The 18395-nt window shown below is 39.3% G+C and overlaps 1 protein-coding gene across 1 annotated transcript in view; it reads left to right on the forward strand.

Annotated features, from left to right (window-relative positions):
• Positions 1-18395, forward strand: part of Pstpip2 (proline-serine-threonine phosphatase interacting protein 2) — a 118592-nt gene that overhangs the window by 59939 nt on the left and 40258 nt on the right. The window contains exons 3-6 of the mRNA XM_004855082.3: positions 1886-1963; positions 5381-5415; positions 10648-10754; positions 15595-15657. Coding sequence (XP_004855139.1) covers positions 1886-1963; positions 5381-5415; positions 10648-10754; positions 15595-15657 — 283 coding nt within the window. The remainder of the gene's footprint in view (positions 1-1885; positions 1964-5380; positions 5416-10647; positions 10755-15594; positions 15658-18395) is intronic.

Below are 18395 nucleotides of genomic sequence, written 5' to 3' on the forward strand. Positions count from 1 at the left end.
AGACAGGGTGTTGCTAGTTTGCCTAAATGGGACTTGAACTTGCAGCCTTTCTGCCTTAGCCTCCCAAGTGCTGGAATTACAGGCATGTGCTACCATGACACCCAGCTTCTTTTCGGTTATTTTTAAAAAATAATAAATAATATTTTAATAAATAAGTTATTATTTAGGAAAAACAAGTGACAGAACTGGAGAAACTTTGTAACATATGTAAGAATAAGTATTATACACATAGTATATAAAGATATATAAGATGTAGTTGAATATAAAGTATTATGTTCATAGTATATAAAACTTCTACCAAGTAATAGAAAAAGGCAAAATATGTAGTTAAAAACAGGATGATAAGTTATTGAATAAGAAATACAAATGTCCAGTAAGCGCATGAAATGATGTACAACTATACTAAAAATCAACGAAATGCAAATTAAAATGGGAGATCCTATTTTTTTTTTTTTTGGTACCGGGCATCAAACTCAGGACCTTGTGCTTGTGAGGCAGGCGCCAGAACCACTGAGCTAAATCCCCGGCCCCAGATCCTACTTTTTTAACCTTCCTCCCCAGACTGGTAGCAATAGAAAAAATGTTAATATGTAGTGTGGGGGCACACGCCTGTAATTCCAGCATTTGGGAAGCTGGGGTAGGAGGATCACTGCAAGTTTAAGGCCAGCCTGAGTTACATAGCAAGAAGCAAGATCCTGTCTACTCACACACACGAAAGAGAAAGAAAGAAAGACAGAAAAGAAAGAAAGAAAAAGAAAGAAAGAAAGAAGGAAAGAAAGAAAGAAAGAAAGAAAGAAAACAATCCAGTGTGGGTGAGGGTTCCCGGGAATGGGAGCTTTTGGTGGACATACATTGAAACAGGGTCTTTGGTGGGTAATTTGGTACACTTTTTCAAAATTTAAAATGCGTATCTAGTAAAACTGGTTTCTCAGAACTTTTACACATTATTAGAATGCCCATGGATATATGTTCAAGGATATTCAGTTAGTGGTTTTCTTTTCTTCCTTTCTTTTTTGGTGGTAATGAAAAACTGGCAACAAATCAGGGACTCTGTGGCAGCCTACATATTTTGAACATGGTGGACCTGTACATACTGATAGTATGCTTTATGTTGTTTGAATCTTTTGCTGTGAGACTATATTAATTTATTACTCATATAATTTTGGAAAATCTGAAAGAAAGTGGGTTAGATGAGCTTAAATACTATGAGTTGGAGAAGGCTGGGACAAAAAGTGAAGATGGTGAGAGACAGCAATGGGAAGAGGGGGAAAGGGAGAAGGGAATTTAGTGTTTTAGACAGACACTGTGACACCGAGGAACAAGCAGCTGTTTTTGTGAGACATGTTGGCAGCGGAGTTTATATCCTGAAATTCCCTTTTCTTTGGTACAGAGTAGTTGTGCATTTGAAGTGATTGTGAGTGAAGAACTCTGCAGAATGGTAAAGGGCCTACTTAGATAAGGCGAGAGGGGTGGGCCCCAAGGTGCAGCATTTGATAGATGAACCTCTTTCTCCACTTAAAAAAAAAAAATGCTCCAGTCAGGTGCCTGTAGTCCCAGCCACTCAGAAAGCACAGGTGGAAAGATCACTTCAGCCCAGGAGTTTGAGGCCAGCCTGTACAACATATTGAGACCCCATCTCAACAATAACAAAAGCGCAATTTTGTTGTGATGTCCATGGTTGGGACTTTTATCTGGAGAATACCACAGCCACTATTCTTTTTGTAATTCTTCCTCATTTTAAAACAGGAGTTTTGCATTTTAGAGAATGACATTGTGCCTGAACTACTACTGTAAAGGGCAGCTTTGCCTTCAAGGATAGTGCTTGATGTGTTTCTGAGGGTCAGCTATGAGTAAGACCCATGGCCCTCTCTTCTGTTCCCCTCAGGGCATCGATCGAAGAGAAATATGGCAAGGATCTGCTCAGCCTGTCCAGGAAGAAGCCATGTGGACAGTCGGAGATCAAGTAGGTGCCGTGTGTCTTTCAGGTTTCCAGATTGGCTAAGACTTCTTAGAGCCTCCTTCACTTTTTTTAAAAATTAATTTTATTGGGTTTTTTAAAAAATTAATTTTATTGGGAGTCTCCTTCACTTTTGTAGATCAAGTGGGTCAGTAGGCTGCAGAGTGTTAGGTAGAAATAATTTTAATTTTAACTTTCTTACCTCCAATTATGAAAAACTATAGATAAGCGAAAGAAAACTTAAATGGACCAAGAAGTTATAATCCATCATTGATATTTCTATTTTTCTTGAAATTTTTTATATGCATACTTTTTGCATAAAAGTTATATGTAATTTTAAACAAGAAATGTAATAGAAGGGCTTCTTGTTTTATATATATTATACATTTAAAATAAAATAATACATACATAGTTATATATTTATGTATTTTATGGTTTATGATAGTTATGAGAAAGCATCTTTGCACAATTCTATAGTTACCACCACTGTGAGATTTCTGCACCATAATTATTCATTAACTTTCGCTGAATACTCTGAGAATGCAGCAATGAGCAGGAACTGGTACCTACTTAGGAATACTCTCACTCATGTTCAGACTGGTTTCATGAGCATCATATGGAAACCTATACTTTGAAAAATTTCCTGATCGGTTCAGTGCTCTGCTGGCAGTATCCCCTCAGAGGTCCTAATGGAGCAGACAGGATTTGGCATACCACATTACCATATTTCATTAAGGTGGGCTGAAGAATCCTAACCTAAAAATTTAAAGTGGTCCTAGGTGATTAAGTCTACTAGCACACATCAATGCAGATCCTTTCTAAAGATCCCACAATGAACATTGAGCTCATTATACAGTGTACACACACACATGAAAATAAGTTACCATAAATATGAGTCAACAGAAACAATAAGTAGCAATAAGAGATGTGCATAGATTTTAGATACTGGAATTAACAGATCTAAAAACCAAATCTATATAATATGTTTAAAGAAAATAAAAGAGTGAGCTGGGCAGGGTGGTATGTGCCTGTAATCCCAGCATTGAGGGAATCTGAGGCAGGAGGATCACAAGTTCTAGACTTGCCAGGGCAACTGAAATACTGTCTCAAAGAGAAAAATATAAAAAGGCTGTGGATGTAGCTCGGTGGTAGAGCTCCCCTGGGCTCAATCCCCGGAACTGAAAAACAGGAAGGAAAGAGGAAAGGAAGATGGGAAGAAAGGAAGGAAGGAAGGAAGTTAGGAACGAAGGACAGATGAGAGTAAGGGAAGGAGGAAAGAAGGAAGGGAGGGAAGGAGGGAAGGAGGGAGAAAAGAAAACAAAAAGTGTGAACTAAATGTACGAGTGACAGAACTTTCAGAAGTTCCCAAAACGTTTTGAAAAGAAAAAATGAACAAGACCTGGGGTCATGGTTAGGAAGATATTGGCCAAAAGATACAAGATTTCAGTTAGGAGAAGTAAGGTCTCAAGAAATCTATTATATAACATGATTATAGTTAACAACAATGAATTGTATTATACATTGCTGACAGAATAGATTTTAAATGTTGTCACTAAAAACAATAGTAGGTATGTAGACGAAGTAATGTGTATGTTAATTGGCCCTGCTGAACCATATCACAATGTATACATATTTTGAACTATCATGTTATACATGATAAATACATAAAATCTTGGTCAATTAAAAAATAAAATTTAGAAAATGAAATCACCCAGAACTCATCACAGGAAAAACAAGTACTAATAAAATTTTAAAAATTATTTTAAAAGTCCAAGAATAACAAAAAAAAATTAAGAAACATGGAGAATAAAGTATCATGCACATTTAATCAGAGTTCCAGAAGATATAATAGAAGGAGAAGAAATATTTGAAGCAACAGAAGTTGAGAATTTTCTAGAAGTGATGGGAGCCATAAATTCTCAGATTCAGGAAGCAAAACAAATTCCAAGATTTATAAATTCATGACTGCATCAGGGTAGTCAAACTGAGCAAGATTCAGAATAATGAAAAAGTCTAATGGCATGCAGAGAGAATGATTATGCATTACTGAACTTTTATTTATTAGAGTCATAATCTGGTTTTTCAACAGCAACAATGAAACCAGGCACTGTGCAATTATATTTTTAAGGTGCTAAAAGGAAATAATTATCAACCTGGAATTGTATATCCAGAGAAATTATTTTTTCAAGAAACAAGAAAAAGTATGTTCTTAGACAAAAAAATTGAAGTGAAAATTGTTCAGACAAACAAAAATTTAACTATAAGCAGATCTTCAATAAAGGTACTTTTAAACGATATCCTCAGGAAGAAGAATAGCTGAGGAAAAAAGGGTCTGAAGTTCAGGAAGGAATAGTGAGCAAATGATATCACAAACATGAATAAATCTAAAGTTTATGAAATAGTATTCATGTCAATTCTAGGGATTTAAAAAGCAAGATGAAACAAAAATATTGTATAATGCCAAGCATGGCAGTGCACACCTGTAATCCTAGCAATTGGGAGGTTAAGCAGGAGGATCACTGTGAGCTCAAGGCCAGCCTGGGCTACATAGTGGGTTCAAGGCCACCTTGAACTACATGGAGAGATTCTCTCAAAAAACAACAAAAAAATCAGATAGTAGTAACTAAACACATCAAAAATATATGGATAGTAGTAACATGGTTTGGTAGAAAGGATGCTTTGAATTAAAACATTCTCAGGGATTTCTTTGTTTAGGGTGAGAGTAAAATATTAGCTTTAGGCTTCTAGCAGACTTCGAAGCAGATTCTTCCTGTCAAGCCTGCAGATGAGAATGCAGTTTGTGAGACTGTAAGCATAGAATCCAGCGAAACCATGGCTAGACTGCTAACCCACATACACTGTAAGATAATAAATATGTATTATTATATGCTGCTGGGTTTGATATGCAGCAATAGAAAATCTAATACAGTACAATTTGTTTAAGGTCTGTCTCATCCATTAGACTCTGAGGTTTGGGATGATGCCTGTCTCACACCAGTGAATCCCCAACATCTGACACAATGCTTGGCCCATAGTTTATGATCAATAAATACATGATGATTGAATGAATACAAAGGAGGCATTCAGGAAGTAGGGTTTGAAACCTTCCTTTATTGCCTTGTTTTTGTACTTCTAGTTGCCATACTTTAAGGAACAACTGGTGTTATGAGAAAGAGACTCCTATATTATCACTGGGGAAAATGAAGCATAGTTTTGGCACCTTGCCCTACTGAGGCAGGGAGTGAAGAACTGCTTATATGCCAGAGATTAAGGAAATTGAGATTAAGAAGTCTTCTCAAGTTTACTAGTAAAGATCAGTCTGTAGTCTTTAAGACATGGCACAGAGAAGCATGCAGAGGCACTATAATAATACTATATAGACCACTTTCAGAAATGAAATGATGTATGTGTTTGTTTTTTTAGCACCCTGAAGAAGGCCCTCGAAGTCTTCAAGCAGCGTAAGTGATTTTTTAAAAAACTATTTCCTGTCTTTGTTAAGTTCCATGTCTGTCATCAAAGGCAAGTTTAAATCTGACCAGCAATTTCAAATTGGATAAACTAGAGCAACTCCTAAGGTGAATTCTGCAGAGTTGAAATGAGCTGGAGGATGCTCTGCACCTATTTAGAGATGTACCTGTGGCTTTCCTAGAGCCATGCCTCTCATACTTGAGTGAGCATCAGAACCATGTGGAAGGCTGGTTATTAGTGTGGTTGCTGGGACCATCCTGAGTTTCTGAATCAAGATGTCTGGGGTGAAGCCTGAAAATTCTGCATGTCTTGAAAATTTCCAAGTGATGATGCTGAGCACTGGGAAAAACACCCGTAAGGATTGTGTATTCTGCTTCATTACATCTCAGAAACATAGTCACCTAGATGCTCATCTACACACCACCTGCCTCAGCCAGACTTGTCTGCCAGCCTAACACCTTGTATGTTTTTTTGCACTGATTTCCTCTTCCCAGAGTCAACTGGGACAGTGTTGTAAATGCCTCTCCATATCTCCCAGATCCCCAGCCATTTTTTATGCAGAAGGAATCTTTAATTACAAGAAACCACAAAGGAGACATTGTCTCGGTAGCCTCTCCTCTCACTCTGATCTGGCAGGTGGGCTGATCAATCATCTGGAACTGCCCTCTCCGAGGACACTACTAATCTTTGTGTCATTAAGTCCAATGGACAGTTTCACTCCTCTTCTTGACTCTTCAGTAGCATTCACCACTGTTGTGCATTTCTTCCATCTTGAAAGCTTCATCCCATCTCACTGTCTTGGGTCTTCCTACTTTTCTGGTTACTTGATTGTCCCTTTCTCTGTTCTTTTTTGTCTACATTGTCAGTGTTGCAGGTTCTCAGAGCATGAACCTAACACTTTGTGTTAGTCATTTTCCATTGCTGGGACAAAGTACCTGACATATAAAACTTAAAGGAAAAAAGGTTTATTTTGGTGCATGGCTTCAGCCAGTTCAGGCTGGCTCCAAGGCAGAAATGGCATGGCCAAAGGGCATGGTGGAGGAAAGCTGCTCAACTTATGACACCCAGGAAGCAGACAGAGAAGGGAGGAGCCAGGCCTAAGAATATACCCAGGTCAGGTCCCCAGTGACCCACTTCCTTCAACCAAGCCCCACCTCCTCACAGCACACCCAGCTGTGAACTCATCAATGAATTAATCCACTGATAAGTGTAGCACCTCCATGGTCCAGTCACCTTCAAAAAGCCTCACTTCTGTATACGTTGGGGGTGCATTTCATATACAAATCATAACAACTTCTCACCTCCTTGGGTAAACTCACCTTCATCCCTCGCATTAGCTATTGCCTTCTCTCAGAGAATGTACAGATGTATATCTTCTGTCTAGCACTCTCTGAGTACCAGTCCTTATATTCCATCCTCTACTGCATGTTTCTTCTTGGATGCTTCAGAGGCACCTTAAATCAAGACTGTTTACATTGGAGCTCACAATTTTCCAGGCTTATTGCCTGAGAAAGTTTGAGGTCATTTTTTTTTTTGTACCGGGGATCAAACTCAGGACCTTGCACTTGCAAGGCAGGCAGCAGAACCACTGAGCTAAATCCCTGGTCCATTGAGGTCATTTTTTAACCCCACATTCTTTTGTCTCTTTAATTCTTATTCCTTCATTTCTCTTCAAAGTCAGGATGCTATGTTCTAGAAATAACAGGACCCCTTCTCCATTTGTCTCCTTTATCCTCTTAGGAAAAGACTCCAGTGAGAGACAGCTCCATTGTATTTTGGACTTCTTTCTTATTTTGCATGGGCATTCTAATTTTATCATGCTTCTTGAGAATAATAAAGGCTGATTCCAAGAGAAAACTGAAAGTCTTTGGAAGTGTCAGTGTCAGAATTGTCAGAGCTCATCTCTGCTTCGGTGAAACTCTACTTTCTGTATCTTTTTGCAGGGAGGAAATAATTTTCTTCCTGTGGGGCCATCTTTGCTTTCTCAGATGGCTGATTCTTTATTTGCTTCCATGTCTCAAGATCAAATGGAAAGCACAAGTCATCGTGCCCTCAGCATGTTTTCTTAATCTTTCAGTTTTTGTTTCTGTATTGTGGCCTTTGGTTGCAAATCTAATTTGGAAGTTATCCTATCCAGCCTTAGTGGTCTCAGGCACTAAGAGCATGCTTCTGAGGCTTTCTGACTTTCTAAGAGTTTGGAATCTCCAAGCTAAATGACTTTTAACAGGCACTGTCTGTGTGACATGTGAATGTTTCTGTAGCTAGTTGAGTGATGTGCTGTCAGAACAAACACAGACTGTTTCCTCTGCTCTCACACCACAACAATCAATACAGAAGGTCTCTGATGCCAGATGTATGAGGGTTTCTGTCTCCCAGTAAGAAGGCAGCCTCTTCTGCAGTAGGCAGCAGCTAGCCAGGTGTTCTCTAATCCAATTCAGGTCCCACAGTATCAACCAGGAGACAGCAGCAGATATGACAGGTTGAGAACTCATCCTCAGGACTGCCTCCTACCCCCACCTTAGATGTCAGTTGATTTATTTGTGCTTCTTACTAACTAGCAAAAATCAGGGTTCCTACAACACCCTCCTTTGATTTGATTAATTGGCTTGAGCAGCTCACAGAACTCAGGGAAACACCTTGCTGGTTTATTATGAATGATACTGAAGAAGAGACGTATAGGGTGAGATATGGGAGAGGGGCTTGGACCTTCCCTGCCCTCTCTGAGCCATGCTGCCCTCCACAAACCTACACAGAAGCTTTTGAACCCTGTCCTTTTGGGTTTTTATGGAGACTTCATTGTATAGGCTTGCTTGGGGAGCTCCCAACAATGCCTGTCTATTCAGGTTCTTCTTGGACTCCCTATGCAGTATTCCTTTCTCCAGGGAATGGGGCAAGAATTCTCTGGATTGAGAAGGGACTTATGACCTATTATTAGTCAGTTAAGTAAGAGAATTTCTTTATGGCCAGCCTAAAGCAGGGGAAGATTAAAATTTCCATGGTCCTTCTTCAGGAGGGAGTTATAACCCTGGAACCATAGATGAAACCCAAATTATATATACCATAACATCACAAGTATAAATATGAGCTAGTTAAGAGGATAAATAGCCCTCCTAACTTTTCATAACTTTTCAATGGAAGGTATCTTCTCTCTTTAACTCATCAACGAATCTATTTCTCAAGGTAAAGGTGGTATTTTTTTTCATATTTCCTATGTAAAGCCACTTGTGCGGCTCAAGGTACTTCAGCATAGGCAGAATTGTCCAAATCATTTACTTTTTTGCTATTATTTATTTAGTTTTTTCTCTCAAAAAAGTTTTATTTTCTTCATGTTAGTATAATATCTATTTATATTAAAATTTATATTTAAATGAGACATGTAACTATAAAGGAAATGGTAGACACTGGAATTTCACTTCTCAATGATAAGCAGTTATTGGTAAATATAACAGCAGGGATTTTAATGCAATTCCAAATATATATATATATTATATATAATATAGGCATATATATGCATCTATTCATAAACAAATAGTATTATACCATGGTAGGGGTTCAGAATCTCTAGGATATCAATTTTTTTTTTTTTGGTACTGGGGATCTAACTTGGGTCCTTGCGCTTGCACAGCAGGCAGTGAAACCACTGAGCTAAATCCCCAACCCCAAGGATATCAAATTTTAATCATGTTAACAGTTTTGTATATATCATTCCAGAATTTTTTCCTATGCATTTACAAGTCTTTTCTTCTTTTTTTTTGTTAGCAGGCACACATACGTACATAGGCATGAGCAAGTTTTTATACAAGAAGATACTGTACATATTTCTCCATAATTTGCTGATCTACTTAACAATATATCATAGACAGCTTTCTATTTCAGTTCATACAGCTCTGCCTTATTCTTTTCCATTTAAAATTTTTGATGACAAAATATCATATTTCCTCCAAAAAAGTTGTGCTGATTTTTTTCCCTGCCAAGAGGATCATTTCTCCCTATGTTCATCAATACTCAAAATTTTCTTGCTTTTGAAATTTTACAAAACTTAAAGGCAAAAAAATGACATATCCTGGGTTTTAAAGTTTTACATATTTTCAGTAGTTTTAGGGCTGAATATATTTTCAATTGCATATTAACCACTTAACCATTCTTTTCTAGAGTTCATGTTCTTTAAATGATTTTTAAATACTGAGATATAAATATCCTTTTTATTTGAGAAATCTCTTTTAATATAACTGTTTGCTCTTAGTTATATAAATTACAAATACTTTTCAGTTTTTTTCATGTATCTGCTGATCTTCAAGGTTATTTAGATGGCACAAATTTAAAATTTTTTCTTAGATAAGATCTGTCTTTCTAGATTTATGTGTGTATGTATGTATGTATCTTTTGAGACAGGGTCTCGCTATGTACTTAAAGCTGGCTTTAAACTCACTATATAGCCCATGATGCTGGCATTGAACTCACAGCAATCCTCCTGCTTTAGCTTCCTCGGTCCTGGGATTATAGGTGTGTTGCCCCATGCTCAGCCACTTTCTAGTTTTAATACCATGCTTCAATTTGTTTTCTTAGAAGAAATAAAATTTTAAAGTTTATTTTGTTTATTATAAAGGCAAGCCATTCTCACTGTAAAGATTTTTGAAAATAAGGGGAGAAATGACCAATAATCTTTCTACCCAATAATAACAACTAGAAGGCAAACTTTTGTTGTATGACATTTATTTATTTATTGATATTGGGGATCGAACTCAGGACCTTGCGCTTGCAAAGCAGGCACAGTGCCACTGAGCTAAATCCCTGGCCCTGTATGACCTTTTTAATAAAAAGTTCAGGCTCCTGAGAGGTTAGAGATGGAAAGATCCCAAGATTTTGTCTAAAGAGAACAAAGAGTCAAATTTGAAATTATGATGGCTTTAGGAATGTCTCCTGGGATGCAAACTTCTGAGATGCACCCTTGGCTGTGTTTTTTTTTCTCAAAGCTGGGTATATGCTAGGTTAGTAACAGTTAATAGTAGGAGGTTAAGCTAAGGGCTTTCTAGCTTTGGTTTTGGTGGCCAGGGAAATGCTGGGCACATGAAAGAGCTCAATAAATGTTGGTGACCAAATGATTTTAATATTTGCTTCAGTCTTTTGTGACTAAGCATGTCTAATTTTGTATACTTTTGTGTATCTGAATTTAGATACAGATAGAGCTTGATTATTGTCTTATTAAAAAATTCTTTTTGCAGAAGTAGACAATGTGGCCCAGTGTCACATTCAGCTTGCACAGACTCTAAGAGAAGAGGCCAGGAAAATGGAAGAATTCAGGGAAAAGCAGAAGCTACAACGGAAAAAGGTTGGAATTGAGAGTGTGTTAAAATGTCATCTTTCCTCCTGCATAAAACCGTGGGCTTCTCTGTTTGAACTCCTCTGTTCTGCTCTTACCCCCACATAATTATGCTTTATTTGTACTCAGAAGTTATTTATTGGAGTCCCTATGTGAGGACTCAATCTAGGTGGCTATGTCTCTGTACCCATTTTTGCACCCAGATCTGTCCTTAAAATTCTTGGAGGACTCAGGGATCCATCTCTTCTTTTCACATTTTTGCTGCTGTTACTAAAACAACACCGCACAAGAGCCCCTGACAAATCCCAGCTGGTGGGCTCCTAGGCCACACCCCTTCTCCTGAGTAGGGAATGAGGGGAGGGCAAGGAACTAGAGGAGACTCATACTTTCCCTGAAGTCCACCATATATTGAGTAATCTTGTTTTACAAATAGAGAAACTGAGGCCCTGGGAAGATCAAGTTGTTTTTATCTTCATAGAAGCTATGCATAAGCTCTTTTTCATTGATAGGATTTACTCTAACTACATGGAAGAACGTGAGAGTAAACAAGAGTTCATAAAACTAGCAAATATTTGGAAAGTTATAAGGATCAGAAAAAGAAGTCTAGGCTCATAACAAATTATTACTTAGACTAGACCAGCCACAATTCTGACTCCTTTCCATTGTGTTCCTGAAAGACTTGTATATTTAGCTTTGCCCTGTGGCCAACTAGGACCTTTCCAGAATTTCCTTCTGTATCCAGGCCTTAAGACTGGAACCCAGGCTTCAGTGGGGCACAAAGTCTTCCTTATGTGGCCCCCAAAGATTTCTACCCAGGTCTCCTAGGTCAGCTCTGTGTGGACTGCTGGTGTCTCTTTCACCCTTCCTGGAGGTACCTTTAGTATCCTTTCTGCTTCCTGGCCCTTTAGTGCCCTGAGGTTATTTGCAGGGTGTGTATCCAATAAACAGCCAACAATTAAGGCTGACTCTACCCTTACCTCAAACTTGGCAACTTTGCCTGTGGTTCTAAGTCTGGGACTGATTTCTTTGGTAACCACTGACATCTAATGTGGGCAACAGCAGTGCGTGTGCGTGTGTGTGTGTGTGTGTGCGTGCGTGCGTGCTTGTGTGTGTGCGTGCGTGCTTGTGTGTGTGTGTGTGTATGGGGATTGATCCCAGGGCCTTCGCGCTGACCTACGTTACCAGACCTTTTTAATGTTTAATTTTGAAACAGTGTGTCACTAAGTCTTAGTTGCTCAGGCTGAGCTCAAACTTGGGATTTTCCTACTTTAGCCTCCCGAAGTACTGGGATTATAGACATGTGATACCATGCCCAGTGTCTTAGTTTTCTCTCATTGCTGAGACAAAATACCCAACACCCAAAATTAAAGGAGGAAAGGTTTATCTGGCACACAGTTGTTAGAGGTTTAAATTCATAGTTGGCTGGCTTCAAGACAGGGTGGTATGGCAGAGGGGCATCACAAAGCAGGCAGGCAGAAAGCAGCAAGCACCAAGTGACAAGTGACAAACAACGATCACAACAGCCCTCTCTGTCCCTTATATTTTATCCAGGTTACTGCCTTTAGGGTAGGTAGCACTCACACCCTTAATCCTAGCATCACACGAGAATCAATCCCAATATCACATCCTTAATCCCAGCATCACACACTAGATCCAGCCACCCACTGAAAAGCTCCACCTCTGACCACATGGGCCTTTGGGGAACATCTAGATACAAGCCATAACACCTGGCTTGGGGAGAAGCCTCCTATCAGTTTGCCTACCTTTCATTTATTGTCATGTCATGACCTACTCTTAGCATCCCCTGTCCTTTTCCCAATTCACAGCCTGTACTTGTTCTGTACCTCTTACCAGGAAGGAAGGGCAGATAGGAACATTTAAGGAACCCAGCATCAGGCACTTTCACACAGGCCAGAGGAGTCCATCTGGCACAAAGACTTTTTTTTATGAGCAGAAATAACATGCATGTTACACCCATTGGATGGTGAGACAGACGATGATCCTGACATTGCTAGGCTTACTCACCTCTCTGGGGGAATTTTAATTTTTCAAAGTTAATGTCTTAGACAACAGAGTCTGTGCACATAATTTCTACTATTAAGAGAGGAGAATCATTTCCTCATGTTTTCAAGTGTCTCTGATACTCTGGCCTTTTCAGGGACAGTTTTTTTTCTTTAATTTTACCAGGTTTCTGAAACTTCCTCTCCTAACAAGTTGCACAGACCAAATTGTGATGAGTTAGTTAAACAAGTTCTGAATTCTGTTATGCAATAGAATGGCCTGTGCCGTTTGCTTGGTTATTTGCTCAATCACCAAGTTCCCTCTACAGCAGGAAAATATGTTAAGAGCTTTGAAAAGTCCAGTGTTTATCAATCAATTTGTAATGTCTTGAGTCATAATGAACTCTGGAGTTGCACCACTTCTATATTTAATTTTTGTTTTAAATGAAACTTCAGGGGAAAGATGCCAATGCTAACTTCTAATTTTTTAATGGTTAAAATCTGCACACTTTGGTTTTCCACTTCTTGGAAATTAAGCCATTTCCACTCATCAAAGAAAGCCATGAGTTGGTTTATTTTAGAACAATTGGGTGGGAAAGCTGTGGGTGAATGCTTGTAAGAAGTTTGTGGCTTTTCACTCAAGCAACTAACATTTTCTGAGGGTGGACACCAAGACAGAGATGGTTATCCTTCTGTCACTAAGCAAAGAGCGTGGCCAGAATCTGCTGTGGCACAGATTCAGGATAAAGCATGATGAGACTTATATGGTGAAGGGGGAAGGAAGGTGCCATCTGAATGCACAGTGGGAACACATAAACTCATCCATGGGGCCAAGGGAAGCTTCTTGGAAGAAGTAACATTGATGGTAAGGCCAGCAGCATGAAAGGACATTATGTGAAGCAGTGAGAGGGTCTCACCCCTGGGAGTTGGGAGGATGGGGGGCTCTCTGGGTCTCATTCTTAGGAGTCTTGATGTTTGAGGGTGCTAAGGTTTCTTCTCCAGCCCAGAAATGACCTTAGCATGACAAAGGCAGCACATGGTCAGTCATTCTGTCCTCTGATGCCTGCCCCCACTGTTTTAGAGTCTCAGCTAAGGTAAGGATAAGGATAAGATCTTTGTGATGCCTGTATAGAGAGCCATCTCCTGAGTGGGGAGCCTCCTTCAGTAACTAAGACTGATACTTCCTGTTTGCAGAATACAGTCTGAGAGCAGATATGTAGAAAATGGACCACAAAGCAGCCATTTCAATAATTTACCTCGGGAATATCTGGGTCATTTGCAAATCTCTTCTCCTTTCCCCCTCCGTTTTGCTTCTCCCCCTGTATAGCACAGATAGTTGTATTTTGCACTGCTTTGTGTTATCAATAATACAACCAAATTTCCACTGGATTTGGTCTAAGAAATTCTGAGTCCTAGAAGAGACACTTCCTCTAAAAGACCTGAAAGAGAACTTTTGATTCATTGGGGTCAACATGAGTGGCATCACCCTATAAGTAAACACTGACATGAGATGAGGCAGTATAGTAGACAGGTGAACCTGGTGTCTGGAATCCCATCAAAAAATCACTGAGTAGCCTTGAACACACACAGCATATCACTTCTTGGACCTCATGTTTGTCATCTCCTCCTGGCAGAAGAACACAGTCACTCATGTGAGCCCACAGCTCCCTGCTTGCTATGGCAAGGATCTACCATGTGTTCTCCCATGTGGGGCTCATATTGGAGCCCTGCCTCATCTGTGTCTCTGCTGTCCTCCCCACTAGCAGGTGAATGGCCACCTTCTGGTACACCTCTTTCACCTTGGCTTGAAGGTGACTGCTAAGTTCTGTGAGGGCTGCTTGTGGCTCTCCCAAGGGAATGTCATGTACTCCACAAAGCTCATGTTTGAAGTGAGACCATCTCAAGTATTCCCTCCAAGTATCTTGAAAATCCATTTATGTTTGTGTGTTATGGTGACGGACAAAAACTTAATCGATCTCAGGGAAAATGCTGACAAGTGAACTCACTCGACTTTATCTTGGCTGAGTTAGGTGGATAAAGAGTAAGAGAGCATCATCTCTTAGCTGTGCTACAAACACTTCTTTCCCTCATATTGCCCAGGGTTCTTTACTGGTGAAGAGCATGTCACTGATGAGCCACAGAAGTGAATGTTTATGTCCCTAATGTAACATAAGATTACAGAATAAAGACCTCCTTTTAAATACAAATGGTGCTTTAACAAAAAATTGAAAATTCTTTTTTTTTCTGGTACCAGGAATCGAACTCAGGACCTTGTGCTTGCCAGGCAGGTGCAGCACCACTGAGCTACATCCCTGGCCCTGAAACCAAAGTTTCTTGATTTCATATTTAATGAAGAAAATGTTCTAAGGTGATCAGTGGGTCTCCAAGGTGTCTGAATTTTCAGGCTGTAATGTCTGACTGCCTAAGTTCAAAGATGGGCACCATCATTAACTAGCCCTAAGACCTTGGGCACATTGTTCAGCCTCTTGGTTCTGCACCTTCCTCATTTGTAAAATGAGAGTAATAAATAGCACAACTGCTTTCTGGATGGTATGATTCAATGCTGTAAATCATGTTGAACACCCAGCTCTCAAGATAAGCTAGTTGTCGGGCCAGGGATTTAGCTCAGTGGTTCCGCTGCCTGCCTTTAAAGCACAAGGTCCTGAGTTCAATCTCTGGTACCAAAAAAAAAAAAAAAGATAAGCTGGTTGTAATAATAACTTCTGGGCTATTGGTGTAGCTCAGTTGGTAGCCTAGCATACCCTGGATTTGATCCCTAGCATTGCAAAAAAAGAAAATATTATATATAATCTCTGTTTTTACTAATGGTACTTACACTCTCTTTACAGACAGAGCTTGTAATGGATGCTGCCCATAAACAAAAGAACTTACAATTCAAGAAAACCATGGATGTGAGTCACACTTTATTGACTTTTGAGGCGGGGGTAATAGGAACATTTTTGGAAATGCTGTGCTGTGTATGAGGATATTCCTACTCAAATAGCATTTCAATAATGTTATTATTTATTAGTGTAGTGTTTTAGGGAGAACAATCTTTAGTGATTCGGCTCTCCTTTTAAAGGACTTTTGGAAAGCTTGAAGATGAAATGAGATAGTGAAAATACAATGGTGTTATCTTTCTGATAACTTGGGAAAATAAAGCAAGTCAGTTTAAATATTTTAGGCCAAGATACAAAAAAATATATATATATGATGGCATTTATTTTGTATTTGAGCCTTTACTCTGTGGCTATTTTGAATCTTGACTGTTTACCTCTTTTACTGACTCTTTCCTGCTTTAAGATAACTGGAAATTGGGTTGGGGATGTAGCTTAATGGCACTGTGCCTGTCTGGCAAGCACAAGGTCTTGAGTTTGATCCCCGGTACCAAAAAAAAAAAAAAAAAGATAACTGGAAATTGTAAACGTCTGCTTTCCTTTAAGTAATTTATTAAAAATACTGGGCAAGGGCCAAGGATTTAGCTCAGTGGTGCCACCGCCTGCCTCGAAAGTGCAAGTTCCTGAGTTCGATCCCCAGTACAAAAAAAAAACATTTGGCAAGACAGAGGTAAAGCAAGTTGCTGGGGATCTCATTCTAGCTTCTCATGGATCTGTTAACTACAAATACAACAAATTCCACTTTAGGACATTTATGAATTCCTCTTTGTACAGATGTGCCATCATGATATTCTGTGACTGTGACCTGATATGAAAGTGTCAGCACTGTTGATGGTTATGCAGTCTGTCTTGGTACATTTCTTTTTTCTTTGATGGATATCACCTCAAAATAACTAGTAAATAGGGAATAATGTCAGTGTAGTGCACAAGTAGTGTTGGTGAATATATGATTTTTCCCCCCAGACCTTTTATGATTTGAGCAGTCTGGGCCAAGCTTTCTCACAATTAGAGATAGGCTTATCAAAATATAATTTTCTTAATTATTTCCTCTACTTATATTTAGAGTTATATCAGTATTTTTTTCATTTGCCTGTCAAAAATAATTTAGAAAATTTTTCAAGAGAAAGAAAAATTATGTTCACTCATTTTTTGCTTATCATACTTTTATTTTCCTTTTACTATTCCAAGGTTTTGTTTGTTTGTTTTGTTTGTTTGAGACAGGGTCTTGCTATGTAGTTCAGACTGGTCTTGAACTCACTATGGTAGTCTGTAGTGGCCTTGAACTTGTGGCAATCCTCCTGCCTCAACCTCTCAAGTGCTGGGATTAGGACATGAGGGTAATCTGACTGCAACATCTGCCACCCCAGTGATTACCAGGGTTGATTTGGCTAATCTGGCTGTCTAGGCGGGTGTTCCTATTCTCCTCCACCACTCCATGTCTGTCCCTCTTGAAGCTGTGTGGTTGGTGATGACCATCTTTGATAGAGGAGGACCATTTCCTTGGTTAAGGGTATACAAATAGCTGCACTCCCCTGATAGAACCTCCAAACAAGCTCTCAAGTGCTGGGATTATAGGTGTGCACCACCATGCTCAGTCCAAGACTTCTTCTTATATACTTGGGATTACAAACCCATACCAAAGTGTTCAGCAACTGCTGCTCGTTTTTTAGCTTACTGATTCTTCTGTCTCTTCCATTCTTTTTTTTTTTTTTTTTTTTGGTACCAGGGATCGAACTCGGGTCCTTGCGCTTGTGCAGCAGGTGGCGAAACCACTGAGCTAAATCCTCAGCCCTCTTCCATTCATATTAAGCCCATCCATTGAAATTTTTTATTTTAGTTATTGTATTTTTCAGTTTTAAAGTTTCCACTTTATTATGTATGTTATCTATTTCTTTGCTGAGCTTTTCTATTTCTTCACAAATACTATGTATTTTTTTCATTTAAGTGTGTAAATACTTGCTGAATACTCTTATGATAACTGTTTTAAAGTTTTTGTTATATATATATATATTTTTGTTGTTGTTGTTGTTGTTGTTGTTGTTTTGTTTTTTTTTTTGTACCAGAGATTGAACTCGGGACCTTGTGCTTGCAAGGCAGGCGCCGGAACCACTGAGCTAAATCCCCGGCCCAAAATTTTTTTGGTGCTGGGGATCAAACTTGGGACCTTGGGCTTGCATGGCAGGTGGCAGAACCACTGAGCTAAATCCCCGGCCCTTGTAATATAATTTTAACATCTCTCTTCCATCTTGATGGTGGCATCTATTGATTTCCCTTTTTTCATTCAGTTTGATGTCTTTCTGGTTCTTGGTGTTAGTGATATTTGATTGATTTTGGAATTTTGGTACTGTTACAAGACTTTGGACATTATTTAACCTTTTGGTTTAGCTGGTTTCCTCTGACACCATTCCAGCAGCAGGAAAGTGAGGCCTCATTATTGCAGGGGTTGGGTAAAAGTCCAAGTCCCTTTCTTGGTATCACTGACACAACAGAGTAGGTGTGGACCTGTCAGTATTGGAAGGTGGTTAGGGTTCTGACTCTTCCTTAGACCCCTCTGACACCACCCTGGTAGGGGTTGGGGAAGGGTTATAACACTACTGCCAGGAGTGGGGAGAAGTTCAAGTTCTCTACATGGTTTCCACTGACACAGTGCTTGTGTAGATTTGTATCCTCTGGTGGGAATGAAAATCTCAGATCCCCTTTGTCCTTTGATGCCACCTTGGCAGGGGAGTTGGTGCCCTTTACAGCCTGGTGAT

The sequence above is a fragment of the Heterocephalus glaber genome, unplaced genomic scaffold (genome assembly GCF_053883595.1).
Source record: "Heterocephalus glaber isolate CG9 unplaced genomic scaffold, H.glaber_assembly_v1.0 deba00000331, whole genome shotgun sequence".
Taxonomy (NCBI): Eukaryota; Metazoa; Chordata; class Mammalia; order Rodentia; family Bathyergidae; genus Heterocephalus; species Heterocephalus glaber.